This window comes from Periplaneta americana, chromosome 7 (assembly GCF_040183065.1).
Source record: "Periplaneta americana isolate PAMFEO1 chromosome 7, P.americana_PAMFEO1_priV1, whole genome shotgun sequence".
NCBI lineage: Eukaryota > Metazoa > Arthropoda > Insecta > Blattodea > Blattidae > Periplaneta > Periplaneta americana.
In genome coordinates, this window is record NC_091123.1 from 84,881,740 (window position 1) to 84,904,517 (window position 22,778).

Genomic DNA, 22,778 nt, shown 5'->3' on the forward strand with positions numbered 1-22,778 from the left:
AATAATAATAAATATTAATAAATAGATAAATAATAAATATGTATAATACACCCATAAGTTTAAACACTATATAAGCAACTTTTATACATATTATGCCTATTTCTAAAAGTACTGTAGCAATAATAAAAACGTGAATACCGAAGGAATGCTAAACCAGCATTCGATGCAGAAAACTATGTAATTAATTAACATATTCTGCATGATCATAGTGCACAAAAATGTATTCTAAAATCATATGTAGAAATTGGTTATTCCGTGAGTAAATTTTAGTGTAGCTAGAATCGACGGCATTTGGAATGGCAGTCGTCTGCTATATGCGCCATAGCATTTCTGGCGTGACTAATGAGAAAAACAAGCTACGGTGCGAATCGAAGTCACATGGTTATCTTGGTCTAGTCATAGCCATTGTGAAAATCGCCTAATATAAATACATAACCAAAGTTTTAAAAAAGAAAGTAATTGCTGTATTAAACATATGTTAAATGTGCATTTACTCATATACATAAACTTGTTCAATGTTGGCCATGTTATGACTAAGAATGTGACGTCACACCATAGCCTGTCTTTCTCAATAGCCACGATTTCTGGTATGTGACGTCACAAGCTCGTGCAGTAGAACCAATAGGAATTAGTATGTAACAAGTGCTTCCCAAGTTTGTTTGCTCAAGTGTGAGTGTTTCAATACATTGAATAAGTAAAACTAACATATACTCTGTGTGTGTGTGTGTGTGTGTGTGTGCGTGCGTGCGTGTAAGATAAATAAATGGAAGGACAGATTGTAAAAAGACAATTCTGCGCAGGCAGGCACTGGAAATAGTGTTTGAGGGGTATAATTATTTTAAAAACACTGACGAACAGAATGCTGTCGGCCATCATAATGCTGCTTGCAACATTGTCAACATGCAAGAAATAGCTGCAGAAGCATGTGATGTGGGATTGAGAACCATGCAGAGAATATTGTTAGTGAAGGAAACAGGGTGTGTTTGGCATCATGTTTACAGTAATCAACGGTTAAGATTATTATTGTCTTTTGATAATTTAAAATCTCTCCTGTGATATTTGTATTGCACGTGCGTGTAAAGTACGATGCGGTAATGTTGTATGCTGCCTTGCTCTCTTTATCTGTCTCTTTCGATGCAAACACTAGCAAACAAATGCCTTCCCAATTGCTGTCGACTCTAGTCTAGCAACACTGGTCTACAGATGAAGTAAACCCAAATGTAGAAATTTCCAATACAATCTTCCACAGTGGTCATTCAAGGTGGTAATGATTATTGTACTTACCTCTAGAACCAAATATTGCAGGATCAAACTCAGAAAAGAACAAAGAACTTTTATGTAGAAAAAATGTTAAGTGGAGCTTCCAATGAACACAAAGTAAAGCCACTGGCCATATGTAGTACATTTACTGCATTTAAAGATTATTAAAAAACAATTACGAGTAAAGACAAAATTCTGTCCAGATCTGTCATTATCCCATTTCCAATTCTTAGTAACAGATGTCACCACAATAACGATTGGGGAGACCTCTGGTAGGAAGAAGAGTGGAACATGTTGATTCAAAATCTCCTATGTGCAACAATATACCAGTATCAATGGGTACCAACTGAGCCATGGCCAATTAAGAAGAACTAATGACTCTGTTGTCTCAGGTGTTCGTCATTGGAAACTGATTTGTCACAGTGACTATAGTTCAAGTTTTACAATGTTAATCTCTATGAATTTAGCCCATTGGCGCCTATAACAATTCTTCAATTACACTTCAAAAACAAATACTGCAGTAATACAAGTAGCTGCACTCTCTATATCCATATGACATCTTTCGATGTTAATGCTGTAATTTGATCCTATCTATACTTTCCTTCAACTTCACATATTTTAAACTTAATAATCACAAAACTTGACTCATACTTAGTAGCAGGGTCGAGGTAATGCAAGAGTCTCTCATTCTCCTCATTGAGGCGTTTGTCAACATGAGCCAGGTACTCAGGCACATCATGTTCCTGCATGAGTCGCTGTCCTTCAGCTGCATATAACCGCTCTGTCGCTACTAGAAACTTGCTTTCGAAAGCATCCAAGTAGATCTGCAAGTCTGACAACATTCTTAATAAAGACTTCAATAGTGTCCTATCAACAGCATCACCTTGCCGTTCTTTCTCAATGAGCATTAGGAGACCTTCCACTGTTCTGGTTTGCACTAAAGTATTGAGTACAATGTGGTGACGAAACAGGTCTAGTCCCATGTCCCTGTAAAGACACAATTTTTATAATCATCACTATTATGAAAATATATTTGTTTCATATTTGACAAACAAAAGCACTTAGACAACAGTGTATATGTATGAAATTTACACACATAAAATGAATATATTAAAACTGTTCCCACTGAATAAAACTAATATGAAAAAACATGTTGTTAATCAACTAAAAACAGAATAGGCTGATCAAAAAGGACTTTACAACTTTATAAGAGTATACAAATTTATTCACAAGACACAATTAATGAAGTGTCATTTTACAGTAAAACACATCAAGATTGACTGACAATGCTGCAGAACCGAATTCCATCATCATGACCACCAGCAGTTTGCATTTCAAATTGGTTACTTTCACAGGTGCACAGAATGCTTGATATGTAGTCTGGTTTGAAAAGCAAATTCTGCAATAATGGTTCAACACAATTTTCGCACTGAGAACAGCAAGGACCCTCCCATTACACCTATAATATAATTAATATTCTTGGCACAAGAATTTTGTTGAGCCTGCTTAGGGCTTACATAACTCAATGACAAATAATGAATCTGTAATTTATAGGAAAGTATTATTACGCTTAACATACCATTAGTTTTGATCAAGCAAGAATAAATCAATTATCACTGACTTAAAAGTGTAAACCTGCTAACTACAAAAAAGAAATTTTAAAAGGGAAGCAAAAAACTGAGTTTAAATTAACTCTGAAACTTTAGGACCAAATTCAAAGTACCAGGTGGTAAAGGATGGGTTTATAAACTGCAGAGAGGGCTGTCTTATATAGGAATGGGTTGGGTGTGGGGAAAAAGCAGCAAATAATAGAAGAAATGTATGGCGTAATGTTAAGATGCGTTTAACTGATACTGAGAGGCAAGAAATTGAGTTCCAATGTTCGGAAAAATTCTCATGCTTAACTGAGGGAGAGGTGACTACATAAATTTTTGTAGCAAAGATTGTAGGGCAGGTTTGGCGTGGCTAAGATTGAGGGCATGGAAGGGTAATAAAATTGTTACTGAAGAACGAGAACGCATCTGTCCATTATGTGTGGAAAAGGATTTTTGAGAACACATTTTAGCCCAATGTAAAAACACAGAACATCTATAGAGAGAAAATATTTACCATCCTCGATGCTAAATCGGAATAAGGGTTCGTTGCATGTTTCGACCTCATGGGAAATACAGAATATGAACAAAAGACTGGATTGTTCCTCTTGAAGGCGAGACAGCTTAGAATATCAGCTCTTGAAGTTTATGATACGAACTGATGAAGGGATACTGGTAACTACTGAATTATACACTTTTATGCCTGTTTGTATGTTAGGTTAGGATGTATGATATAATGTTTTGTTTGTACCACTTTCATATTAATCTGTGTGTTTTATTGAGTGTGGTTGGATTTAACCATAGGTGAGGAGGTGACACCTACAAAGTAGGACTTGTTTTGTAAAGCACTGGATTTAAGGGCAAATTTTGATAGTGTAGTCTATCTACTATATGTATAATATTACTGGTCCTGAAAACACTGATGGTGTTAGCTCAAGATTTTTTATATTAGAAAAAAGTCATAGTTCCAATAGGAATGATTACATTACAAACATTGATGTAAATACAAGGTGGCCCAAAAGATCGGGAAATTTTGAAATGTTTAATGGTAAACCTGGGTAATAGATAGCAATGAATAACAAATGAAATACTGTTTACAACATCTCGCCAATTTGTTATTGTTATCACAGAAAATTGGAGTGGTGATAAACAGAAGCCCACAGCATTCAGTTCGCCGTCATGCAATTGCTCTACAGAAGAAATGTTCAAGTGTTCAAAGAATACTGTCACTGGATTTAAAGTTCCACCTATAAAGTCCAGCAAATCAAACCCATGATTACCTAATGCGTCGACAATTTTGTGAACAAATGACGGTAAAGCTGAACGACGTCAATTTCATTGATGAACTGTGGATGTGAGACGAAGCCCACTTCTATCTTAATGAATTCATTAATAAACAGAATTTTCCTTATAGGACCAAATACTCTACAATGATAATACCGGAAAGTTCGTGGTAAAAGTGGCGAATGATCGCCAGTGCTATCTAGCGGCAGGGACTGTAGGCAGCGAGGCTGACATGGCGAATAGCGCGTTGAACTGTAATATGAGCTTTGTTCTTCAACAAACACATGTCCTAAGGATTATTCTCATTATAGTTGTAGCCTACACAATGTCAGTTAAATGTGGAAATGTTTGTTCTATGTTTTGTAAAAACTATGCCTAGCAAAATATGCTAGATCTTTCTTCAGATTTCCAAAAAATAGAGATTGGGAGTAGTCATGTAAGCACCAGCAGAATATTACTTTTCTGTTACAAGATGATGATGATGATGATGATTATTATTATTATTGTTGCTTCTACTACCGATACTACAGTTATTTGTTTTTGTCTTTTAGTTGTGCCATGCTCATATAAGTAAATAAAAGACAGACGTTAGTTAATGAGGTTTAATAGGGCGCGTCAGCTACTATCGCTATTTGCGTCCTTATCTAAACTTCTTTAAAAAATAAAACACAAACAATATCATAAGCAAAATGCGAGCAGTAACTAAAAACACTGTTAACAGTTCTAGACGAAACGTTTAAAATTAGAGGGATAGAATATAGCCTATTATGTGCAAAAATCACAAAATATATTCAGATCACTTTTGATTATCGGATTTCAATAACCATAATTCGAAACATTAGGGATAAGTAAAAATAGAGTGTAATAAATTGGAAAAGTATACCGAAGTTTCAAATCAGTCGTAGGACTGTTAATTTTTAATACTCTGTTTTTAATAACAGACTGAAGATAATAGTTATTCCTTCACTGAATTTAACAGCTCCTTCTTCCGAAAATATGATTCGAAATCAAATCACTATAAAAGAATCGCAAAGGTCCCAAATAAACATATTAGATCTTGCATCGAGGAAGCTGCGGGTTTTCTGATATTAGACAGAAACGACAGACCATACTCCTCCATCGTGTAATTAGATAGTGCATTAGCAATGACATATTCTCTGTGTTAACTGAAACAGTACTAAACTGCATAAATCTACTTTACCTTGTTCATATAAAACACAATTTCTTTATAGTTTCTCTGAATAAAAAATTGAAAGTCTTTACTTTTTTATCCAAATAGCATCTTGGGATACGTAACATAGCCTAAAAATGTGAATTGTTGATTTTGTGAAGAAAGTGGACTCATGTTTTTTCATAATAAGTGATTCAGGTAGTTATTCGGACAAATAATTTGCCTAGTCCTATATTTTAAAGGCATTAATATTTCACTAAATTAAGATCACTTTTTTACGATGCAAGAAATCCTAAAAGATAAAAACTGGCTCAAGCGGAAATGACAGCTCTAAACACAGCAAGTCCAAATGCAGATTTAATTAAAATTGTTCAAGATGATGAATTCATTAGTCACAAGTGTGCTTAAAAAGAAGGAAATGAGGAAACTATATTCCAGTTGCGATAAAAGTTTTGCCGCAACATTCCATTAATGTTCACCTCAAGATGGAAGATTTCTAAGAAGAAAATTATGTTTACCAACAGTTGATCTCTCAAAAATTGACTATGAATTTGGTATAGGCCCGGTATAAATCGCACCATTCTACAATTAATTATTAAAAATAAAATCCGATATTGTACCATTGAATGAAAAGATTGTAACTATTATTGTTGACGATAAAATGTATTTGAAGGAAAATATAACTTACGAAGCTAAAACAGACACTTTGAGGGATTCATTGAATTAGGTATAGATAGGCATAATCAACAAACTTCAACTGACGTAAACATTTCAGAAGTGCCATTTGCAAACCAAACACTGGTTTTCATTATTCGAAGAATGTGCAAAATTTTAAAGCAAACTACATATAAGTTATTTTCTATCAAAAGATGCAAAGCCTGCAGAAATTTTAAAATCGCATCTGCTTGATGTAAAAGATAAAATACAAGACACAGGCTTCATCCCTAAAGCAGTGACTGTGCCAGTATCTTCACTGACAAATATTTCAGTGTCCAAACAAATTGTTACATCAAAAATAAAATGGATAACCATTAGCTAAGAAACTAAATACACAATGTATGAAAGTTTCTAAATTCATGCACAACTAAATCATAATTACATATGAAAATACGAGAATTGTTTCATTTCATTTCTGTTCCAATAACTTTGTAACTTCTTATTAATTAAAAATGTTGTGAACCTTGCGACTCTAAATAAAACTATTGATTTGCATTTTTTATTGACATCAAATGAACACTTCTCTGTTTGTCCTCATGTAACCTAGCACGCCGCAAGAAGTGTGTAAACAATCCAAGCCGCTAGATAGCAGCACAAGTCACTTTTCGCCGCCGCTTGCAATGCTAAACAGGCAAGCTTTCCAATATTATTGTTATAGAGTATTTGATAGGACTCCATATAATCCTCGTCAGCTATACCAGCATCCTCTACACAACCAGTGTGGTGCACTGTGTCATCACCTAGTGTCATGGGCCCTTACTTTTTTGAGGATGATGATGGACGTGCGATCACCATCAATTCTGTTTGGTACGTTGCCATGATGTAAACCTTAGTTGTGCATGAACTGCAGAATTTTCCACAAGTCACCTGGTTTCAGCAAGACGTTGCAACATCACACACAGCACGAATATCGATACAGCTTTATGACGGTTGTTTGCCAATCATGTGATTTTAAAAATAGGTGACATTTCATAGCCACCAAAATCCCCAGACATAACAGCGTGCGATTTCTTCTTGTGGGATCAAATTAACCCAGATCTGCCCATTGTCCTTTTAAAAGGACAGTGTGCACTGTTTTAAATTTGAGTCCTTTAAAGTTTGTACAAGTGTAATTTTCTGAATGACAACAATAGACAGTTATAGGAAACCGTTGTAAAAAAGAGACCTTCTATTGTCAGTTCACTGACTTTTATACACAGTCTGAAACAAGATAGACACTGTCAAGTAATATTAGAAGATGGAAAATTCTACACGCCCAAAGAAGAAAAAATAAGTAAAATCCTAGATTATGCATAGGTTTGATTAATTTTTGTACTCTACTTTTAAAATATGTGACAGATTTATATTTCGGTTACACATTGAAATTATTGTTTAATTTTCTCCTATCACAGCAGTATAAAGTTAAGTGTCCTTTTAAAAGGACAATGGGCATATAAGGGAACAAATTTTGTGGTTATGCTTTTACAGACACCTGAGCCTACATGAAGCATTACAAATAATTGAAAATGACGAGGAAGATTTCAATTCCAATGATATAGCTATAGCTATAGCTGGTTATGTTAACTCATAGAATTTCAAATATTGGTCGCAGGATAACCCACATATTGTGCATGAAGAATCTCTTCACCCAAAGAAGATAGGAATGCGCAATATCGGCTCCATTTTTTTCAATGAAACTATCAATAGTGCAAGATATGTGCAGATCTCTGAGTCTTTCTGCACACAATTAACAGAAATTGAAAAGGAGTATGGCGTCTTTCAACAAGATGGTGTCACCTGCCACACATCCAGAGTATGGCCGTATCAGCGAAGTATTTCCTGAAAAAATTGTCAGCAAAAGCTGTGGCCTCCGCGATCGCCGGACTTAACATCCAGTGATTTTTTTTTATGGGGAACTTTGAAAGGCAAAGTATATGCTAACAACCCTTGGATGATAGACCAACTGAAACAGAAAATTATAAATGAGATAAATAACATCTCACCTCAACAATTACACCGTGTTAACAAGAATATTGTAGTACGAGCACAGCGATTTCTGAATGCCGGTGGAGGGCACTTTCAACACTTGTTATAAACCGATAATTCTGGCCTGTGCCATATTATGCTATATTTACATAGGTAGTTGGTTGTGGAACTAATATAATGTAATATAGTAACACATGTGAATGGCAATGAGATGTACCGGTTTTATGTGGGACACCAGTAGAACATCTAAGTGTCCCTTAGTCATGAAAGGAGACATGAAAAAGGAAACTCGTGGATATTTTGATCATATAGTAACAGAAGATCATAGTATTGTCGTAACAATATGTGGAAGTGTTTCTGAACAACAAACTGGAAGAATAATAATGTGATTTCAGTGGCTTCAAATGCATCAAGTGTATTTCCCGTTCACACAGTAAGCCGATTTTCCAAATCTCAGAAAAGAAATATCATTGTCCAACAGCCTTACCTCATCAGTGTCTACAGTTCCGGAATGGGTGGAGTAGACCGATGTGATCAAAACATTAGCCTATAATATAGAGTGTCGATTAGAGGAAAGAAATGGTACATGCCTCTAATAACACATTGCACTGATGTGTGTGAGCAAAATGCTTGGCAGATATACAGGCAAAGTTATGGAAACATGGACCATTTAACGTTCCACAAGCGAGTTGCTATAGCTCTTTTAGAAATAACAAAAATGCTGCTCCAAAGAAAAGAAGTCGACCATCAAGTTTATACAATGCCGACTTCCATCATGACCATATGGATTACCTGATTATACTTCAGGCTAAACAAACTACATAGATGCAAAGTTTGTAAGAAAAAAGTGTCGAGGAAGTGTTTTCCAATTTACCATCAAAAGAAATAATTTATTAAAAAAATGCTATAATGTCTGGATAAAGGAAACAAAGAATGCTTTGGACAAACTTTTCTTATTTCACATTTCAAACTCAGTAATGACATAAAATAATATATTTTAATATAATTTAATGTCAGGATGATTATGTAAATGCATGTTTATTTGAAATTAATTAACAACTGTGTAATAGTTTTGTTCTAAAATGAAATAAATTATACTTAAATTAGATATGTCTATTATGTATAAAATAACATAATGGTACTCGTATATGCCCATTGTCCTTTTAAAAGGACACCGGTTTTGAGACTGAAATAAAGTAACTATTTTCATGAAACATTATTTTAGTGATGTAACTACAGAAAATGATTAAGAATGTTAGAAAAAACAATCAAAATATTTTTTAAAATTTTCTGAGCACATCTGGGTTAAGAGCAAGGTGTACCATAGTCGACCTGCTACGACAGAACAACTGAAAGTGAAGATCTGAGAATAGCCGAAATTTCTGTTGAAATGTTACGTAGAGTAATGCAAAACGTTCATAAGAGACTGCTGGAATGTCTGCACAGACATGGTGGTCACCTATTGGATGTCATCTTCAAGACATAATTATCAGGATGAAATTCATCAATGGCATACACTGTACTATTAATAGGCATAAATAATAGTACATTATGCAACGAGCCTATAATGATAGTATTTAAGAAGCGAGTATGGATGTTTATGAAACGAGCGCAAGTGAGTTTCATAATTTTCATACAAGCTTCTTAATTACCATTATAGGCGAGTTTCATACGAATTTTTATGCTCGACCATATTTCTAACTTGAAATTATTCAGATGTATACATTTTATTTGTATCTGACAAGATCGGAAGTGACCTTGTTCTAGGTCGTGAATTGTGAGATGTGTGCAGACGCGAAAGTATTGATTTTTTCCGAGGAACAATAATGTCATTGACCTTGTGTAATCCTGTTAAACTTGGTATAACCTTGATTATTGAATTCGACATTGAAAAACGAGATGACAAATTGAATTTATTTGAATATTATTTACAATTAACGCTAATTATTATAGTAACAGAACATAACCTTCTGCGACAGTATTGGATTTCCAGCCTCCATGACTTTTCGCTAATTCTCTTTCGATTGCATATCCGAGAATAATCGATACTTGCGGTTTTATAAAGGTACAAAGCTGACTTATCATTGGCTGAACACCTGTAAGCTGAGTTGTCATTGGCTGAAAACACCTGTACTTTAATGACATGCATTAAAGGACTGCTAGCAGGTGTATAATTACTACATTTCAGCATGGTCGAGCATAAATATATTTAAAGTATCACATATTCATTATATATGAGGTCTTGCCTACTTCATTGAATATTACACGACTACTATGAAGTAGCCAATGAGTATTATCATCATTTAATTCGAGAAAAATTCGTTCCGGCACCAGGAATCGAACCCGGGACCTCTCAGCTCTGCGCGCTGAGTGCTCTTTCCAACTGAGCTATGCCGGGACACGATCCACAGTGTCGGCCGAACTCCTCTCGTTGTAATGTTTTACGGCCTTACTACCTGCACTTTAGACAATGTAAGTCATACATGCAGGAGCGCATATGTAAATGACTTTATGGCCATATTCAACCTCAGTTTGTGACAACTGCTAACAGTTTTTATATGAGGTTTCACCTACCTCATTGAATATTATACGACTACTATGAAGTAGCCAATGTGTATTATCATTTAATTCGAGAAAAATTCGTTCCGGCACTGGGAATCGAACCCGGGACCTCTCAGCTCTACATGCTGAGTGCTCTTTCCAACTGAGCTATGCCGGGACACGATCCACGGTGCCGGCCGAACTCCTCTCGTTGTAATGTTTTACGACCTTATTACCTGCACTTTAGACAATGTAAAACATTACAACGAGAGGAGTTTGGCCGGCACCGTGTATCGTGTCCCAGCAAAGCTCAGTTGGAAAGAGCACTCAGCGCGCAGAGCTGAGAGGTCCCGGGTTCGATTCCCAGTGCCGGAACGAATTTTTCTCGAATTAAATGATGATAATATATTTAAAGTATTTATTCTCTACCTTAAATCTCCATTTCAAAATTTCCCTGTCTTTTGGGCCACCTTGTATTAATATAACTACGAGGAATAGAGAAGGCTTTTAAAATTCCGCTATTTTTGTGCATGTGGTTTCGCTGGTGGTTTCCATTAGCTTCTTTACGGATTACATTTAATCTGGCTTATGAACCTCTCTTTTTATTATAGTCTTATTGTTTGTGATTAATTTCAGTTTCCTTCCATCACCTTGATTATACCACAGATGGATGTTAGTCACGATAATCCTTTTGTTTGTTTACATTTATTTTGATTGCAAATAGAGACATGTATGATCTGTAAAGTTAAGACGCCACTGGATATGGACTGGACAGATTTGAAAGGACTTTACTGGACCTGACTTGAGCCAGCCTGTATCACAGCTCACAGACCGAACTGTAGCATAGAAGACTTAGTGAAAGGAATATGACGTGTACATCATAGATATTATTGGATCTGAAACATATTTTGTTATAAATGTCCACTGCTTTGGAGTAGTGGTCACATTGAGAAACTAGAGGGTCTGGGATTAAATCCTATTTGGGACTGTTGCCTGGATGAAGTTTTTCCAGTATTTTCCATTTTCCCTCAACCCATTAAGAGCAAATGCAGGGTAACTTTCGGCACCAGATTCTGGATTCATTTTGCTGTCATCATGTTCATCCATGCTCATAAATAGGGGGCGGATGTTGATGAAATATAATTATTTTTCTTTTAACTTTTAAATGATCCCCTCTAATATGATATAACAAAACAAAGCATATAAAGGACTCCGGGAGATATAGTCATAAGCCACAACTGAGTCATTCCATCAAATCGCACAGCAACAAAACACGGCCTTCTCATAAATGGTCGATTTTTTCCATGAATTCCAAACATCAAATAAGGAGACACATATTGTTTTATTTACAAAATTATGACTATTTGAAATTACACAAATTATTCGCGCACTGTTACATAGGCTTACTTCGAACTCTGTGCCTATATATAGTTGAGATTTGGGGTTTGGTGCATTTGAAAAATTAAATACAATACTTTTTATTACTTTAGGCCTATCACAAATAAATTTAAGATTTGGACTAATTTTTTAATCATTTCTTTTTTTCAAAGCAAAATTACTACATTAATAAATCATATTTAGAGCTATATCTATCATATTACGTCCAATTTTATTGTTTATGACATATTTTATGTTAAATCCCATAATACTGCATTCTATAAAGTTGCCTCTTAGAGTTTGGTATTTCTGAGCTTACAATATTTGAGTAATCAATTGCAAAAAATAAGTGAAAGGACTGTTTGCAGGGTTTCTACCTGAGAACTCCTGTACCTTATCAGCTAATCTCTCATTGTATTGTCACATTGGAATTCCAGACCCCAAACTCTTATTCTATACAAGCCCCACCTTGAGGCTAAAATCATTATTGAAAGAATCACCCTCATGCATCCCTCTTAGTACCAGTAATTTGTCAACACTAGTACTAACATGCTTCCCATTAGATGAGAAGTAGTAGGTCTGTAATACATGTATAGTTGTTTTTTAAAATTGCTATATTTGTATTCTGTGGTGCACTGTGAAGTGTGAAGTGTTGAAATACCTCTGATTAAATGTCTGAGAACAGATCTTGTGGCACAGTAGACAAATTTTGCAAAAGTGTCTACCACAATAACTAAGTTGGAGACTCTGGGCCTACGTCAGCTAAAGACTAACTGGACAAAGTCATTAATGGAAATCCTGACTATGAATTTGTGTGTTCAGTAAAAATACTAATTTGTGGTGAAAATGTTGGAGAGACAGAATTTGGCCTCCTTTTATCTTAAATTTCATCTTTTAAATTTACACCATCACTTTTTGTCAAGTAGAAAAGTCATTTTCTATGTCCAAAAATATTTTGACAGATAAACGCATTAACAGGACTGCTGAAAATTTGAAAAGACTTAGTAGTACATTGTACCATTTAAAAATTAAATGTAAATTTCAATTTTAATAGTGCATAATTTTTAATGTTTTTCTCCTTCACTGTACATATTTGAGCCATTCAGAGCAAAGGTGGTGTAAGTCAAAAATGGGTTATTAGGGTTAAAGTAAACATTCTGTAAAGTAGAGCGCAAAGTAGCAATTAATATTCAATTTATTTAAACTGTTAGTAGACAGTGGATAGTATGAAGGTTATATTAATTGCTACTTTGCGCTGTATTTTACAGAATTTTTACTTTAAACCCCATTACTCAATTTTGACTTACACCACTTCTGCTCTGAACGGCTCATTTGGTCTTTTGACAGTGCATGAATGCATGTATAAGATTTGATACAGCGTGAAAATCCTGTCTCTAATTATAAGTGATACTGCACTTCATAATTAAACATAAAGTCTACTTTTCTCCTTCACTGTACATATTTGGTCTTTTGATAGTGCATGAATGTATGCATAAGATTTGATACTACGTGAAAATCCTGTCTCTAATTATAAGTGACACTGCACTTCATCATGCCAATAACATAATTAAACACAGATTCTACTCTTATACTAAGAATCATACCTCTTTATTTCATTATTATGTACGAATATGGCATACAAACTAATTTTACACTTATATTGTACTTACCAAATAGAATGGATAGTTGGATTTTGGAGTACATATGTGCGATCCAAATATAGAAAGATTCCTCGAATCATTATCATCTGTTGACAATGGGACTGCCAACACTCATTCATACGTTTCAGAAAAATATGACGATCCATCGACTCTGCCATAAACTGTTCAATATTCGCCTTCACATGTTTCTCAGTCAAACCTGCATACATAAGAGATATATTACCATCTTATAGTACCTAAGTTAAATATCGTTTCCTTTTAGCATTTATCACAAAGATTATTCAAATTTATTCTGCTATAATACATTATAAGTATGTAAAAAATATAAAATATATACTATTTTCAGATGAAGATGGAATGTTAGGGCCTACTACTAAACAATCATCTTAATTTGTACTTGCTACAAAATATTTCTCCCTTGACTTCTTTCCAGCCTACTATGTTAGTACAATAATTCTGGAAAAGGACTTCTGTGTAAAGATATCCGAAATACGGAAGTCTTCTTTAAAGAAATGTATTTTACTTTCACTCACCAGTAAGATTCATATACAAAGTAGAAGCCATTTTGTGGCTGCACATATTTTCAACTGCTTGATATAGTTCTTCTAGACTATAACGTATAGACTTCGATGTCTGAATTGCAATTACAGCTTCTTTCAGTTTCTCCCATGTCTGCTCTTGATAATTGTCTGGAAGTTTTGGTTTCTCTGCAAACAATAATACACATATTTTCTTATATTCTAATATACAGTAGAAACAATGTTGTAAGTCAAAACGTACTTCAGAGTTTTAACAACCCCTATCCACTGTAGAAATTTTAAATATGAACGAAATGAAAACAATTTTTAAGGAACTAGTAACTGAATATTTAAGAGAACAAGCATTATGTTATACAGGTTGCCATACATCTTTGTCTTCATAACATCGTATCAGTAATAAAATAAACAGTTATTGAGAAATGACTCAATTCTCTTAAAATCTGTAATTAATTATTTTTATATAAAGTCAAACTGCTTCTAGAAGATTATGAACACAGAAAATAGGAGATGGCAAAGAATGATAAGAAAATAAAAATATCATTATTAGTAAAGTGAATGCTCTCTGCAATGAAGCTTTAATGCTGCACAGTCTCGTATTCAGCTTCTACCAGGCTTAAGAGTTTATCTATTACGAAAGTGGTCTTGTGCTATTTTAGGTAGAGACTAAATGTCGTGTTATAAGGAGGATTCACGTGTAACAATGAATTTAAAATGGTTCACGATATTGAAACAGAAGTTTATGGTCAGAACTGGATTTAAAGTGATTCATATTATTGAGACAGAAGTGTATGATTACTCAACTAGAATCGTACTTTGTATTAGCATATGGCAATATACTACAAGTATCTACACAGAGATATACTGTATACCATAGCATATATTCTGGTAAAGGCATAAAGATAAAAGTGTTTATATTTTATCTGAGAAAACGTGTCAGATTAACTTATAACTTGTAACTGCTTGCAATTATTATTAATATAGTTGGGTCCTCGATATTTGTAATATCTCGAGATCCTCAATACAGTACTTGGGAGTATAGAGAGTGATCGATACTTTTGTGTAACAGGATCTTTAGTTTTTTAGTTTTCAGGGGGTTCTCTTTCTTTTTACTTTCCTTCCATTACAGTGATGCATTAGACTTCTACAATATCGAAGTTTAAGGAATTGTATGGTATAACAATCTCTGTTATGCATTTTACAGAAATATAATATGTTGTCTCTTCCACAATTAAAAATATTTTATAACAGTAGATTGGACTCTCACTTTGAGAGAGGAACAGAGATTAAGGGTGTTTGAGAATAAGGTTCTTAGGAAAATATTTGGGGCTAAGAGGGCTGAAGTTACAGGAGAATGGAGAAAGTTACACAACGCAGAGCTGCACGCATTGTATTCTTCATCTGACATAATTAGGAACATAAAATCCAGACGTTTGAGATGGGCAGGACATGTGGCACGTATGGGCGAATCCAGAAATGCATATAGAGTGTAGTGTTAGTTGGGAGGCCGGAGGGAAAAAGACCTTTGGGGAGGCCGAGACGTAGGTGGGAAGATAATATTAAAATGGATTTGAGGGAGGTGGGATATGATGGTAGAGACTGGATTAATCTTGCTCAGGATAGAGACCATTGGCGGGCTTATGTGAGGGCGGCAATGAACCTCCAGGTTCCTTAAAAGCCAGTAAGTAAGTAAGATTGTAAAATAATCCTAAGTCCAAAAATTTAAATAATTTCAGTCATGGTATTGGGAAATCTCTAAGTGGTGCATAAGAGGAATTCCTAGGAAAATATAGACAAGTACAAGTATTGTAAAAGATTTAATGCTGCCATCTGCCCAAAATGATTCTGGTCACGTATAAGATATATGAATGAACTCCTCCAGATATCTAACTAAAATTGGCAAAATGTTACTGATGATATGCCCCAGAAAAATAATTTATTTAAATCTAGGAATTCTTTACTTGCTTTTTTAACAAGACATGTTACTCCAAATACTGGACTATCTGAAGAAAGGTGAATTAAAATAGTTACATCAGGTTTTGCATGACTCGTGATGATACATATGGATTTTGGTCAGCTGTAGTTTTATTTCTCATTCTACCACCTGTGTAATATTTCTTAATTCCTCCATGACTTTGTGAATCTCATCCAACTATCTTATTTGTTTTCTTGTTTCCTTGTTCTTTCCATTTGGCATAGCATGACGTTTTTTTCTACAGATTCCTTCCTTCTCATGAGATGACCAAAACATTGCAGCTTCATTTTTGTAACTACTCCTTGTAGAGGTAATGTTCGTCTTACTATTTCTGGGATGGACTTGTTTGTTCTTCTCTGTGTCCAGAATATTTTCAGAAGTCTTCTCCAAATCCATAGTTCAACTGTGTCTAGCCTCTCCTCTTGTCATCTTTCTTGGGAGTCCAGGACTCACATCTACATCTTACTATCGGGTATACCAGGCATAACCCTGCACATTATGCAGTTGGCTCTGTGTGATGTGCACTTTCTATTCTCCTACCTGGAGGGAGTGAATCACCTTGGAGGGGAGCGCAACAGGGCTATACAGTATCTGCAGCAGCATATCGGCTTTTGTTTCAATAACACAGTTTCAGTACAGGTGCTGATTTGGCTGTGTCTGTGAATGAGTTATGATAAATAAAGTGAGTTCACAGATAACGAAGAAGAGAAATTACGAATCATATAACATAATTGTCATAATGTTTTCCTCAGCCAACAATAAATTATTTTAAAATGAAAGGCTTTCATCAGCCCATGTCGAGGTGATAGTGTTGTGACAGTTTAGATCAGATTAGTAAAGTTCTCAAAATATGATATTGCCAGCACTTATTTCTTAATCAGTACTCTCAAGGCAAAACGAACTTGACAATGGCGTTCTTTTGGAGTCTGTACTAACACAGCCATCAAAGATTAGACGACTTACAACTTTCATTTTATACGCTGGTAAGTGATGAGAATATAGTGAGGAATACATGTGAGGCTCTTGAGGTTGTAAGGAGCGAAGAAAGCAACTATTTGCAAGGCAAAAATGTTCTGGAAAATATATAATGGCAAATTTTCCATCTCACGTCACTATATTATGTTAATATACTTACAGTAATAAATCTTTAAACCTGACATAAAGAGAATATCGTCGTTTCACAGCTTGTAAACTACACTTTTAATTTCTTTCAGTAATGCTCCCAACTTGTCGATACTTGCTCTCAACGTTTTCCAAATAATCTATATGTGAATTTAAATTTTAAGCTTAATTTATATTATTTATTAATATTAATGTTAATTTATACTGAAATACAGCAAGGAAGTGATTTCAGTGTAAAAACTTCACAATGTCCTACTGCATGTAATTAATTGGGAGTATAATATTTTCCATTGTTGAATCTTTTGTACACTACTTTTAACACTTGAATATAAATAATTGATTAAATGGCGATCTTACTCGTGTTAATTATGTAAGCGTGTGCGGCTTACAGCTGTTTCGGTGCTACTTGACACATTCCTCAGAGCCTTCTGTGTCTCGGCATCATCTCAACTTCACTGCCTGTTGTGTGGATGCGTTCGTGTGATGAAGAGTTGTGTCAAATAGTGTATGTGTTCTGAAATTGATTTGTGTGTTGAGAATTTGATTAGGGTGTGTTTTAGTGTGTCTGTATATTTCATATTGTTCTAGTGTGTTGAGTTTTTGTTTTTTGGGTTGTATGTGTAGGATTTCCATGTCTGTATTTATGTTATTGTATGTGTGGTTAGCATTAGTTATGTGTTCGGCATATGTACATAGATGTATTGTGCCCTGGTGTCCTGTCCTCTGGTTGGACAGACAGGCAGATCATTCCAAACTCGATACAAAGAACACATTAAAGCAATAACCTGAGGACACAATGCATCTACATATGCCGAACACATAACTAATGCTAATCACACTACAATAACATAAATACAGACATGGAAATCCTACACATACAACCAAAAACCAAAAACTCAACACACTAGAACAATAAGAAATATACAGACACACTAAAACACACCCTAATCAAATTCTCAACACACAAATCAATTTCAGAACACACACACTATTTGACACAACTCTTCATCACACGAACGCACCCACACAACAGGCAGTGAAGTTGAGATGACGCCGAGACACAGAAGGCTCTGAGGAATGTGTCAAGTAGCACTGAAACAGCTGTAAGCCGCACATGCTTACATAATTAACACAAGTAAGCTCACCATTTAATCAATTATTTATAATATTTTCTTCAACATTTGTGTACCAATAAATAATAATGCTTGACGAACAATGAAAGAGTAGGATCTATTACTTTAAAATAATTAGTACCTACTACGTAAAATGAAGTACTTGTTCGTTTTTTGTTGTTTCGAAATTACTGCAATATTTTTTTTTCTTCAAATACTATATAAAAATCATATTAATAAATTATGCTTTACAAACCACTACTTTGTGAAGTATAATTGAGTAAGCCTAAAGTTTCTTGTATTACAATTGTCAAATATAAACAAAGATAACTGTTTTTTTCTTTCCTTCTGCTAAGTGTGTTTATAATGTCCAAATGTTTATTTAATCCAACACTAAAAGTGCAGAATAGATTATTGTACACCCCTCCAGTCAAGAACTGGCAAGAGCAAAGCTTGTATGATGCAGTCTGCACAGACCGGCAATCCGCGCACATAACTGTACATTTAATGTCTGATTTCTGGCATGCCTCTACTATCCTATCCTTTGTCTTCCTTAATATTTCTGAGTTCTTCATGACTTTCCTCATTCCTCACTGCACTCTTTCCGATTGTAATTGTAATTTGTCTTTTGACTTTCTCTATGAAATATCCAAAACTTGCGATGAGAATTCCTAGATAAATATATCTTTCTGTAGACTTGTTTCTCCATTGATTATAACCTGCACTTGATTTTCAAGGGCCATGATTTATATTTTCTTCAGATTTAGCTGTAAACCCCACTTTTAGACACTCTTCTCTTACTCTATCACAGTGGTCATCAGCACTCGCTGAAATGTGCAAAGGGTACGCGGTGCTGTCCCGTGTGCACTGTCGTGCAACAGGGAGAGATAGAGAGCATACCCGCTACCAGCTATGGAGTGCACCCTAGTGCACTGCGTTTTCCGCAGGTAAGAGAGACTAGCCCCAGCGTGCTCTGTGCTGACGACCCCTGCTCTATCAGATTGCTTATACAGTATCCTCTTTGATGTCAGCAACTAGTGCAGTGTCATCTCATTAGTAATGTGAATCATGGCAAAGGAGAGGAGTAAGAAGAAATCAACACAATAAACGAAAGTAATAGAGAAACGGTTATGAAAGAAACTAAAAGTCAGCAAAATGTGGCACAGCAGAAACATTGTACGTAATCAGCAAGAACTGCCGCAAAAGAAAACCAAAATGTAGAAGAAAACATTTATTAAGTTAATCACAAGGTAGTAAATATGATCAAAAACGAAATGACAATGGTCACAGACTTAACTTACAGACATCAATAGTCTGTGATGATTATATTATGAGTATTACGATGCACTTTATAACAAACAGTTTCAAGTTCATCACACTTGCACTGAAGTTGGCTCTAATTACTTTTGAAGGAATCAATAACAGTAAATCAAGAAATTGTAGATTTCCTTCTAAGGACCTTGGAATTCTGGGGTTTAATTAGAGGATAAATTAGTAGTCGTAATTTATGACAATGATCATAATGCTGTGAACATAATGACTTTAGGGAAATTTCCAGATCTATCATGTCTATCACATACTTTCCAACTTGTGGTAAAAGAAGGAATCTTGAATAATAAAAAGTTGAGTGTGTCATTGCTATGTGCCAGAAACTAATGGGCAGTTTCAACATACTTCAAAATTCACCAAAGTGCTCAAAGCCACCCAACAACACTTTACTTTGTCTCATCATTACTTAATGTAAGAAGAGCCAATGCAATAAAACTCCACTTTGTACATGCTCCAAAAGTTTCACAAACAAAAGAGAGTCATTGGATTTGTTTCTGCTGACCTAACCAGTTCACATCTCAACAGAGCAGTGGGAATTGACTGATCAACTGATCGAGCTTCCAAAAATTTTCTATCAAGTAACACAGCAGTCAGTTGTATTACAGCAACAGCATCCAAAGCAGTGCTTAAAGCGGCTTTAAAAGAGGTAACGATAGGCAACTAACATGAGTGAATACAGAAAGAGTGGTGACGCTAATTTCTAAAGAATCAATATTAATTTAGAAAAATTAATTTTAAATTGGTACAGATATAACATAGAGCCTTTTTAAAATCTATTATAAAAACTGCAAATAACCTCTTAGCATTCAACATAATTAAAAATTACAATAGGCCTAATACAAAGTACGGTAATTCATATCTTACTACATTTATTTAAAGGATAAGACAACTATGGTTAACACTGCTATCTGAAAGTCAAAACAGAAGCCACAGATATCACAATTCCTTTCTTTCGCGTGCTGAACATGTTGTATACTCCAATTCCAAACAGATACATCTCCCAGGTGTCTTGCACTAATATAAACTAAGTTAAGGCTTTTGGGGGATAAAACTGTTTTTACATTTGATGCAATAATTTAGAAAAACAAAGTTACCTTCAATAATTTATAAAAACAAAATTACCTTCTGTTATCTCAATCATGTCCATCCCAAATTGTTAGAAGTTGTTGGTCTTTTACATAAAAAATGTAGCCTATAACAATTTCATGTAAAGAAGCTTTCATGATACTCATATTATGCAATTAAATATAAACTAAATAAAATAAAGTTTTAGGGATGAACAGTAATCTTATAATTATATAAAAGTTACATTTTATCAGTCTTATTAATGGTATGCCATGCCAGCTCATTTCCCAGGTTTCAGATGCATAGTTGGCTTATACCAACCCACTTGAAGCATTGATCCAAAGTGATTCCTGTCGTATATATAGCTTACCATTATTTCTGTAGATTCAAGACTTGTTACAAAAAATGTTAGATGGCTTAAAAAAATACAAAAACAAAGAATTGAAGTAAGTATCTTTAGTTGTTACACTGTTGGATCTCAGTCATTTGAAAGGTAGAATTTTCTGCAATAAATCTGCGTTTCATGCTTTGAGGGGGAGATTGCTGGACCTTATCTTATTTTAGTAGGTTATTTTACGATGCTTTGCAACATCTAAGGTTATTTAGCATCTGAATGTGATGAAGGTGATAATGCTGGTGAAATGAGTCCGGGGTCCAGCACCGAAAGTTACCTAGCATTTGCTCATATTGGGTTGAGGGAAAATACCGGAAAAAACCTCAACCAGGTAACCTGCCCCAACTGGGAATCGAACCCGGGCCACCTGGTTTCGCGGTCAGATGCGCTGACCGTTTCTCCACAGGTGTGGACTTCTGGGCCATATGAACCAGGAAGGAGATGCAGTGATTTTAAAAGATGAGACAGCAGTTTCTAGGAGCTATGTCTAATGTTACCTTTAAAATAGCATCAAAATTGTTTCAGACTACAATTTAGAAAAAATATTATTTAAGATATCTAACAAAAAGTATATACAGGTAATACAATTCACATATGTATTGAATTTCCACTATTTATTAGATAATTCTGCAGAGTTACAATGATTATTTTTGCACTCTAAAAATAAGCCTATCATTTGTTATTCAAAATTGTACTTCAGGCATAATCACCTTCTGAGCACCCAAAACTACGTAGAATGTGGTCCCTTTATCGGAATATTATACAGCATGACAATAAAAATGGAAATGATATTCAATCAGCAAAACAAGAGAGCTAGACCTAAATCCATGCATCTACACAAGGGTTTCCTAACGAATTTCCCTACTGGATAACGAAGATTTCCCAGCTGTTCAACATACTGCATATAAGCGAATACTCCGCGCATTTTTTTCCCCCGAAATTTAGTGAAGAAAAACTGGGGTGTGTGCATTAATTGAAACACAAATTACAGCCAATTTTCTTTTTTATCTTCTTTCCTAAAATTAGAGTGCATGGATTATTCGATGGCGTGGAATATTTGCGTATATATGGTTTGTTGTGTATACCACCAACTACAGTTTTCTCTGAGAGACTTTTAGTGCAGCTGAATTAATATGGGATGCAAAACGAGATTGGATACAGAAAGTAGGAATGCTTGCTTTTCTGAACAGAAATCTTTAGTGTAATACAAAGAAAAACACATAAATACTGTTAAATATTTATGAATGCAATGTTTAGAATAAGCAGCAAATGGAGGAGATCCAAAGCCAAGAGTATTAGAGAACAACATAGGCCTATTTAGAATAGGCTATTATATTAGCATTATTGAACTCCTTTATGTCATATTTCATGGGAATGCCTATCCATGTTATTATTAACATAAAAAATTACAATGCTCTTTGAACTATTTTAATTTGTTGCAATAAAATTATAGTCTCGAGTATCAAAGCTCTGAAACAGGTATCAGTATTATCAAAAAGCAATAGTATTAATTCATTATTAACCTGATAGTACATGACTAAGGTATAAAATACTTGTTGAAAAGAGATGTGATTTGTTCACAAAACGAGAAACAGAATAGCCTACTCAATCACAGAGACTGAAATCATCTGCAGCCTCACATACTGATATATTGCAATCCTTATTGTATGCTCACAT

The 22,778-nt window shown here is 34.7% G+C and overlaps 1 protein-coding gene across 1 annotated transcript in view; it reads right to left on the reverse strand.

Annotated features, from left to right (window-relative positions):
* Positions 1-22,778, reverse strand: part of Cul4 (cullin 4) — a 95,930-nt gene that overhangs the window by 56,022 nt on the left and 17,130 nt on the right. The window contains exons 2-4 of the mRNA XM_069830969.1: positions 14,102-14,275; positions 13,578-13,767; positions 1,912-2,247 (exon numbers count right to left, since the gene is read on the reverse strand). Of these exons, the coding sequence (XP_069687070.1) occupies positions 1,912-2,247; positions 13,578-13,767; positions 14,102-14,275 (700 nt within the window). The remainder of the gene's footprint in view (positions 1-1,911; positions 2,248-13,577; positions 13,768-14,101; positions 14,276-22,778) is intronic.